Source organism: Loxodonta africana, chromosome 21, assembly GCF_030014295.1.
Source record: "Loxodonta africana isolate mLoxAfr1 chromosome 21, mLoxAfr1.hap2, whole genome shotgun sequence".
Taxonomy (NCBI): domain Eukaryota; kingdom Metazoa; phylum Chordata; class Mammalia; order Proboscidea; family Elephantidae; genus Loxodonta; species Loxodonta africana.
Genome location: NC_087362.1, coordinates 28,634,964 through 28,644,768, shown reverse-complemented (window position 1 = coordinate 28,644,768; position 9,805 = coordinate 28,634,964). Strand labels below are relative to the sequence as shown.

Genomic DNA, 9,805 nt, shown 5'->3' with positions numbered 1-9,805 from the left:
GCTTACAAATCACATGACGTTGAGACAATGTAAAAGCTTGAGAGTCTGTCATTCTTGGTCAGTTGCATCTGGTCTTCTCTCCAGGTTTGTGGCCTCGTCTCCTGGCTAACTAGCCCATCCAGAGTCTTTGGGAAGGACTCTTACTCCCTATTTTCGAAACACCCTCAGAGTTACCTTTCCTCAGAAGTCCTGGGAACTGCACCACGGAGCCATCCCAGGAATCATGTATTGAGGATCCGTTGACAGACAGCCAAAGACAGCTGGGCTTCAGGTTAGTCTTTTTTCTTTTTTAAAGTTTAGTTCTTTTCAATGCTCAGAGGAAGAGTACTTGTGGAAATCTACAGTGGTTTGACTCTTAGTGTTGAGTAAATATTCCTCAGCTTTTTGAAGACTGATAAAATGCATCATTCTGAATTCTAATTATTACATTTAGATTTGAGTTTCAAATTAAAGATATTCCAATGCCCTGTCTGGGAGAGTGCGTGAGCAGGTATAGAGTCTTGGTAGTTTTGCCAAAATAAAAGACTAAATAATTCAATTGTAAGTTCTTAGTTAATGTAAATTCATTGAGTATTTATTAGAAACAAGTTATAAAGTGAGATGATGAAGGTAAACCACTAAGCAAAACAGTCCAGGTCATCAACTGTGAGGGTCCCAATCTACTACAAGAGACAATAATTTGTGTGTTCATTCATCATTGGAAATTGCCTCCTCTCATGTAAAATGCAAAGTCTTGGTATTGCAGTAGTTAAGCATTGGGCTGCGAACCCCAAGGTGGGCAGTTGGCATCCACCAGCTGTTCCTTGGCAACCTTATGGGGCAGTTCTACTCTGTCCTATAGGGTTGCTATGAGTTGGAATCGACTCAACTGCAAAATGTAAAAGGTGGAAATTTTAGCTTTTAAGAAGAGAACATTTTTTCCCAGACTTTTCTATACATTTGGTCAAAACAGACATAGTATTCCCATAGCCTTCTATCCTTTTGTAAGTCTGGGGAAACTTTGGCTGTTTTTTCCTAATACAGTTGATTATGCTAAAGTATAAAAATCAGAATCAGGCATTCAATGGTGCAAATCCTAATTCAGTAAATATGTGTCAAGAGTTTTGTCTGAGGGAGGCTCCCTTTGTGGGAGGAGGTAATCATGGCAGAGAATGAGATCACGTTGCAAGTAGAAGAAGATGATTTAGGTTGACTTAGTGAGCAGAGAGGCACCTTCATACCCATTGGGAGAAGAAGGTCCATGAGGAATTTCATCTCCATTTATAGAAGATATTTTCCTTACCTTGTGACTCGGGAAACCAAAAATCAATTTCTGAGGAAGACTGGCCTGAAGCTTCAAGGAGCTGAGGCAGACGGCAGTTAATTACACATAGCATCAGCCCCACAGTCCCCCCATAAAGCCCAGACCATGAAGAGGCAAACAGAGGACCGGTGGTGCAGAGGGCTCCCCAACCAGAGCAGAAGGATCCCAGGGTAAGTGGAGGCTTGGACCTCCCAGGAACCAGAAGGGCTACATGGATTCTAGAGAGATGGTTGGAACATATAACCATCTATGTTCTTAACTCAATTGTTCTTTCTCATTCAAGGCTGGTCTGGTTTGTGACATTCTCACCTGGTTAACTAGCCCATTCGTAGCTTTTGAGGGGCTATCTTTCTCCCTATTTAGTGTCCTTTCCAGCCTAGTGTTTGTTCATTTTCTTCAAATCTGGCTCATAAACCTCATCCTTAGACTCTCTAGTTGTTCCTCCAGTTCCCTGCTCTGACATAGGCAGGACCATAATCTCCTGAAATTCCTTACACTTATCGGGCCATGTGCAGATGTTCCCTCCAGCAAAACAAGACCTAACTATTAAAGTCTGATATTATCTTGACCTTTGAAAGCTGCCTGTTATTTTTGCTGAGTCACCGAGCACCCTTCTTCTCTACCCACAGAGGAAGTGCAAGAACTGCGGAGCCTTTGGGCACACAACGAGAAGTAAGAGGTGCCCCATAAAGTGCTGGAGTGGGGCCACAGTACCCCAGGCCTTGGGCTCAGAAAAGATGAAGAAGGAGAACCTGGAACCAAAGAAGCCCCAGGAGCCTCAGACCCTTTGGCCCTTTAAGAAGTTGGAAAGAGAGAAGGAACAAAGACAAAGGTGAGGAACACGGAATGTCCTTGAGTATTAAAGTAGATGATGTGTTTTCATGTCTATGGTGTGTGCCCAGCCATCTCCAGAGAAGGACAGGGTAACTGGAGAGAAATAACCAAGAGCTCAATACTCTCCAGGTGTCCACATTCAGGAGATCATTCTAGTCCTGGACAATCACTAAGGGTTAGGGTTGGGGTATATCTTGGAAGTTTGCACATGGTAGGGACAAAACAGCAGACTCTAACTTAAAGTACAGAATGGAAAAATCTAGGGGACTGAATGAGTTTGGAGGATGAATCTGAGGTGAGGGAATAGGCAGCCTTGGAAAAGATCACAGTGATTCAATACCCCCCTCATCCCAAAAGCATGAATAGGACTGGGCCCCTGGAATACTAATCCTAGTTTGGGACAATAAGTTGGGGCGTGTTCACTTAACAGGTTTTTTTCTGTTTTCCAATCAGGGAAGAAAAGCATGAGAGGAAAGCTCTACTCCAGAATTTTCCCAAGAGACCCAAAGAGAAAGAGCAGCTAAATTGGAAGGAATCGACAGAACCTTGTGACTACTTGAGGGTGAGTCAACCGGGTTCCCCACTCTATTTCTCTTCTATGTCGACTTGATTTTCTTCACTCCCATGCCCCTTCTGTGACAAGTGTTTTACAATTCTATTCTGGCCCACAGGATTCCAAATTTTCTGTATACATTTCAGGGACCATTTTCCCTTTGCTTCTTTGTTTTTGTAATATTTCTTGCATGCCTACCAAAAACACGCTAGTGGGAGCATTTCCGTGCATAGGTGTAAGTGATTTAGTCAGATGCCTTCCAAGAGGTAGTCTCACACATGCGAAAATATGCATCTTTTAAGTTGTGTTACATATTTCCAAATATCTCTTGAAAACACATTAGCCCTCCATCTGTCTTCAAAAGACCTGTAGCCATGTCCACTCCATAGAAGTCTGTAGGAAAGGATTTATTCTATATTATTAAGCAAGACAGGATAGTACAAAAGTTTATAGTTTTCAGCCTGATGGGAACAATACATCCAGCTAATATTGTAGTTTATTTCCCCTGAGCCTGAGTTCGGGTACCTCTTCATATACAAAAAGACTGCCTGTATTTCTTCTACTGTTAGAGAGAACGCGTTTATGTTTGGTTGAGTTTTCTTGACTTGGAGGAAATCCTAATATATATCCTGTGGTGTCTTCTGCCACAGCATCCTTGCAGGCCCATGCCCATTCACACTACCAAGACGGGATCTGTCCTGATCCCTGTTCTCAGAAACTGGCCACCTGTAAGGAAACCTGACCGGATATCCATCTTCCCTGCATGGTCTCCTATGGAAGATCATGATCCAAGTTTCTTCTCATGTCATGGACAAACTAAAGAAGAAGAAGTGGATAGCACTGGCTCTTCTCAGCCAGCAACCAAACACCTTGGCCAGGACTCTACACTCATGGCGAACACAACAGACAACAGATGTGATGCTTGTGCTTATTATGTTTCCCAGCCGGCCTCCAAAACCCTTGTCCTGGGCCATGTCCTCAGCCCCCAGGCACAAGCCGAGGGTCCTGATAGGATCTCAAAATCCAGTCCACAGCCTGCCAGAGGTAGAAGGGGTCAGGACTGTCCACTCAGCATCCAGGCACCAGGAAAAAGATCTGCCCAGACCCCCGAACAGAATTGCTGGAATCCTGCAAAGAAAGCAAAACTCACGACCCTCCAGATCCCGCAGCAGAACAGTCAGAAACCTAAAATGCGAAGTGGCCAGCCTCTGTCCAATACAACTGAATTTGGACCCCAAGGGCCACCCCAAGTCACCAGGATGACAGACCTCCAGCCTCCACACAGCACATCTCTACTGAATACTGTCGAAGCCAGCCCTATCATTCCACCTGCACTTTCTAACCATGCTCCACGACAGCCGTTCAGAATTGTTTTCACAAGACGGGACAATGAACAGTGGAGCTCTAGGTTCAGAACATCTCCCACCTCTCTCCCTCCTGAGTAGTCTACACCTCTTGTTGAGAGCCCTTGTGTTCTTGAGAAGTGTGAGAGACAGTTCCCGGATTCTAGTGAGGCTTCTGGCCTCCTTTTAAGGAGAGTGACTGGGAGTGAGACATCTATGGTTGGAACCCTCAGCCTGAAGCCTCAAATGAATTGGTTGTGGCTAAATGACCCAAGAGGGGAAAGATGCAGGGAGCAGGGTGTATTTGTTGAATGACATCCTCAGATGTGGTGTGAGTGCAATGGTGGAATCTTAGGCAATATGGAAAGACAGACATGCCGAGACGGCCTATTTTAATTTTGTGTATTAAGTTGTATATAAAAGAGACTGTACGCAACAGGCCTATAATAGTTTTTGTAATTTAGTTATTTTGTAAGAAACTAAGTTAATATGGGAGTAAATATTCAAGTATAATGTCACTGGAAGTTATGCAATTAAGTGCATTTGGTGTGAAAGTGACTAGATTTTGGAAAGACTTAAAGAATCCAGCAGTGGGATCTGTCTCATTTAAACAGTGCCCTGTACTGAGTTTGTGGGAATGTTTAAGTGGAAACCATTATTGGGAACAGTCTATTGATCTTTTGTTCTTAACGTTTACTGTAAAGCTGTATTGTAAATTTTCTTCAATATTAATAAAATGTTCACAAATATGACATTTTATGTCGGTATTTTTATTTGCACATAATCTAAGCACCAAAGGTCCATAGAACATTTATTCATTTGATTAACTTTAGAGTAAACAAAACTTCCATACCCACGGTTTATTCTTGGACCTAGAATTTGCCAGAAACGCAGACTTTCAGGTGCAACCCAGCCCTACTGCATCAAAATAGCCATATTCTCAATTGATTCATGTGCAGATTAATTTGTGAGAAGCACTTCTTGTGGACCGATTTGTCTCATATGAGTCACTGGTGAACTTTAATTTACATGGGTGCTCAGCCCAGAAATAGAAATTGACTGTGTGTTGCGTGAGGCTGGGGCAAGGGGATTGTTAAAGATTCTGCAGACGAATCAAATGGCCACCAGAGTGTGAGAAGCACTGGGTTATGGTGGGCAAAGCTAACTCTTCAAGGTTTTGCTATCTACATTTTCCACCCTGATCAAGAGAAAGAGGCTGGCCTTTTAGGGAGTTTGATTTCCTTAGGAACACCAAATAACTTGCTTCTCCCTCCATATGCAGCTCCTGTTTCTAGAGTGCATTTTTATTTCTCTGGGACCTCATTCCTTTAGCATAGCTACCTACTATAGCACCTACTAGTTGTGCTATAAGGCACATGAGAAAGATGTGGAGATACCAAGAAAGTGAAGAGACAAAATACAGATTGGGAGAAAAGAATCAGGAGCCACATCTAATAAGGGTTTAAAATCCAAATTTAAAAAAGAAAGAAAACAAGTTTTGCAACTTAACCACAAATATACAAAGAACCCCATTAAAAAATACAGGCAAAGGTCTTTGTTACGGATTGACTCGTGTCCCCCTACAGTGTGTCAACATTGCTAGGCTGTGATTTCCAGTGTTGTGTGATTGTCTACCATTTTGTCATCTGATGTGATTTTCCTGTGTGATGTAAATCTATGATGGAAGGCCATTGTAAACTGGTTGTAAAATAAATAACATTTACTGAGATAATAAGATAAATAAACATTATGTATACACGTATGCACATTCATTTTTGCACACATGCACACTTTCATACATACGTAAACAAAAATACTGAAACCTGCTGCTGAAGAGTTAGTTTTGATTTGCATGTGACTCTATAGGACAGAATACAGCTGCCCCATAGGATTTCCAAGGCTGCCATCTTTTTGGAAGCTGATTTCCATATGGTTGGACCTCCGATCTCTGTTAGCAGCCAAGTGCTGAACCCTGCTTAACCAGGGCTTGATCTCTCTGTCTGTCGAAATATTGGCAGCTGAGCTCTCATCCACTGTGCCACCAAGGCTCAAACTATATATGTTGTTGTTAATCTGGTGGTCGTGCCTGTTGAGTCAACAAAAATCCCGGACCTTGACTGTCTTGACCTGGAGTATTGGGGAACAGTTTTGGAGATTTTTTACTATGCTTTTAAGAGAGGATCTTTACAATCTGGAGAAAAAGTCCTTTCAGAAACGACTGTGGTGTGATAAATGTGATTTCTAAAAAAGCTTCTGATATGGTTTTATTTCCTTTACTCAGAGCTGAGGTTTTACTCTTGTGAAGAAGAAGTATTTCAAACTAGCTCCATTCTTAAGGATTACAACTGATACCAAATATTTTCTTTTAAATGTTTCAGTTCTCAATCCAGGTGAACAGACTTAATATTCAGGATCTTGTCTAGATGATACTATAGCAATTTTTTCATATTTAAAATAAATCACTCTCAAGATAAAATTATCTACTTTGGTTTTGGTGAGCTCTCTATTGTATCAATAAAAATCTCATTTATGTCAGAACTTAATCAAAGTCTGATTGAGTTAAAGAGTCAGTATGTTGGTAGGTGGGAGGAGGGACTCCCTTTATAAAAGCTCCAATTCTGTGGACATGATTCCAGAACTGACTGTTGGTAGAAGATACCGGAGGCCAGAGAAGAACCTGCTGATAGAAAGTGTCCATGGCTGAAGAACGTAAAAAGCAAGCAGATGTCCTATATGCTGGGGTTATCTTCAAATCCCCATGTAGCTGAAATGTGGATATGCCTGCTGCTTTACTCCTTTCATACACTGTGATGCAGCCTCGTGGGAAGGTTTATTGTGTCCTTTCTTCCCTGAGGTTACTAAGAAGAAAGACATCAGACAGGATTTCCACCTGCATGAGGTGATTTCTAGTATCAAGGAACTGGAGCCTCAGCTGAGACCTATGTATGGACAAAAGGATGCCGGAGTACCAAGTGGATATGACCTTAGATGTTGACACAGACAACAGTAACCTCATAATTTCTGAGGACCAGCAGAGCATTGGATACTGAGATTTCATACACAATTGGGAAAATAGTGCTGAGAGATTTAACTTTATGTGTCCTTGGCTCCCCTACATCCACCTCTGGCTGCCATTACTGGGAGGTGGACCTGGGAAAAAGCCCAGAATGGGATCAGGGTGTTTGTAAAGAACCAGATAATCTGTAAGCCCCATCAAGGCTCCATATCTTGCATGTTGTTCTTGTTAGGTACCCTTGAGTCAGTTCTAATTCATAATGATGCTGTGTAGCACAGAACAAAACAATGCCCAGTGTTGCACTATCATCACAATCGTTGTTATGGTTGAGCCCATTGTTGCAGCCATTGTGTCAATCCATCTCGTTGAGGGCCTTCCTCTTTTCTGCTGACCGTGTACTTTACGAAGCATGATGGCCTTCTCCAGGGACTGATCCTTCCTGACAACATGTCCAGATTACGTAAGATGTAGTCTTGCCATCCTTGCTTCTAAGGAGCATTCTGGCTGTACTTCTTCCAAGACAGATTTGTTTGTTCTTTTGGCAGTCCATCGTATATTCAATAGTCTTCACCATACCACCATTCAAAAGAGTCAATCTGAGGTCTTCCATATTCATTGTCCAGCTTTCACATGCATATGGTGCGATTGACACTACCATGGCTTGGGTCAGGTGCACCTTAGTCTTCAGGGTGAAATCTTTGGTTTTCAACACTTTAAAAAGGTTCTTTCAGTGGATTTGCTGAATGCAATGCATCTTTTGATTTCTTGACTGCTGCCTCCATGGGTGTTGACTGTGGGTCCAAGTATAATGAAATTCTTGACAGCTTCAATCTTTCTTGCGTTTATTATAATGTGGCTTATTGATACAGTTGTTAGGATTTTTGTTTTCTTGAGTTGAGGTGTAATCCATACGGAAGGCTGTGGTCTTCAGTCTTCATCAGTAAGTGTTTCAACTCCTTTTCACTTTCAGCAGGCAAGGTTTTCTCATCCACATAACGCAGGTTGGTAATGAGTCTTCCTCGAATTCAGATGCCCCTGTTTTCTTCATATAGTCGGGTTTCTCGGATTATCTGCTCAGCATACAGATTGAACAGGTAAGGTGAAAGTATACACCCCCTGATGCACACCTTTCCTGACTGTATACCATGCAGTATCCCCTTGTTCTGTCAGAACAACTGCCTCTTGATGTATGTAGAGGTTCCTCATGAGCCCAATTAAGTGTTCTGGAATTCCCATTCTTTGCAATGCTCTCCATTATTTGTTATGATTCACACAGTCAAATGCCTTTACATAGTCAATAAAACACAAGTAAACATCCTTCTGGTATTGTCTGCTTTCAGCCAGGATCCATCTGACACCAGCAATGATATCCCTGGGTTCATGTCCTTTTCTGAATCTGGCCTGAATTTCTTGCAGTTATCTGTTGATACATGGCTGCAGCTGCTTTGGAATGATTTTCAGCAAAATTTTTCTTGCATGTGATATTAATGCTTAACGTGATAGGTTTCAATAATTTTCTCATTCTGTTGGATCACTTTTCTTGGGTATAGGCATAAATATGGATCTCTTCCAGACAGTTGACCAGGTAGCTGTCCCCCAAATTTCTTGGCGTAGAGGAGCCAGCATTTCCAGTGCTGCATCCATTTGTTGAAACATTTCAATTGATATTCTGTCAACTCCTGGGGCCTTGTTTTTCACCAATGTCTTCAGTGCAGCTTGGACTTCTTCCTTCTGTATCATGGGTTCCTGATCATATGATAACTCTGGAAGTGGTTGAACATAGACCAATTCTTTTTGGTATAATGACTCTGTGTATTCCTTCTATCTTCTTTTGATTCTTCCTGTTTTGATTAATATTTTCCCCCTAGAATTCCTTACTGTTGGAACTTGAGGCTTGAATTTTTTCTTCAGTTCTTTGAGCTTAAGAAATGCCGAGTGTGTTCTTCCCTTTTGGTTTTATATCTCCAGCTCTTTGCACATGTCAGTATAGTAGTTTACTTGTTTTCTCCAGCCACCCTTTGAAATCTTCTGTTCAGTTCTTTTTCTTCATCATTTCTTCCATTTGCTTTAGCTGCTTGATGTTGAAGAGCAAGTTTCAGAGTCTCTTCTGACATCCATTTTGGTCTTTTCTTTCTTGTCTATTTAATGGCCTCTTTCTTTGTTCATTTATGATGTCTTTGATGTCATTCCACAACTTGTCTGGTCTTCGATCGTTAGTCTTCAATGCATCAAATCTATTCTTGAAATGATCGCTAAATTCAGGGGGGTATGCTGAATAGTATATTTTCGCACTTATGGGCTTGTTCTAATTTTCTCAGTTTTAACTTGAACTTGTGTATGAGCAATTGATGGTCTGTTCCACAGTTGGCCCTTGGCCTTCTTCTGACTGATGACACTGAACTTTTCCATCATCTTTTTCCACAGATGTAGTCGATTTCATTCCTTCTTACTCCTTCTGGTGAGGTACCCATATATAGTTGCCATTTATGTTGGTGTAAAACGTATGTGGAATGAGGAAGTCGTTGGTCTTTTAAAATTCTATCATAGTATCTTGCATAGATCTCTGGAATTCAGCACACAGTGCCAAAGCAATAAAGGAGGAAACTTGGATTACCACTGGGAGCCCAGGGACTGCTGTCAGCTTGCTAAACTCTGTACCTCCTTCCACGTGGTATTAGCATGGAGGAAAGTAGATCTCAAGTGCTTCAGTCATTCTGTCCTGTTTGGGACATTGTCCTTTTTTACCTATCAGAAGT

At 41.8% G+C, this 9,805-nt stretch overlaps 1 protein-coding gene across 1 annotated transcript; it reads left to right on the top strand.

Annotated features, from left to right (window-relative positions):
• The first annotated feature begins 2,040 nt into the window (after positions 1 to 2,040).
• LOC104846697 (protein FAM90A27P-like) lies at positions 2,041 to 4,135 on the top strand. Its single transcript, XM_064274184.1, has 3 exons — positions 2,041 to 2,135; positions 2,591 to 2,699; positions 3,341 to 4,135. Exons 1-3 carry the CDS (start codon positions 2,041 to 2,043, stop codon positions 4,133 to 4,135), a joined length of 999 nt encoding a protein of 332 aa, XP_064130254.1.
• Positions 4,136 to 9,805: the final 5,670 nt, after the last annotated feature.

What these genes read in the sequence shown, in the direction of transcription:
- LOC104846697 (XM_064274184.1), top strand. Translation starts at nt 2,041, where the DNA reads ATGAAGAAGGAGAACCTGGAACCAAAGAAGCCCCAGGAGCCTCAGACC. An exon ending in GAGAAGGAACAAAGACAAAG is followed by an intron (nt 2,136 to 2,590) that starts GTGAGGAACACG and finishes TTTTCCAATCAG; the next exon opens with GGAAGAAAAGCATGAGAGGA. An exon ending in AACCTTGTGACTACTTGAGG is followed by an intron (nt 2,700 to 3,340) that starts GTGAGTCAACCG and finishes CTTCTGCCACAG; the next exon opens with CATCCTTGCAGGCCCATGCC.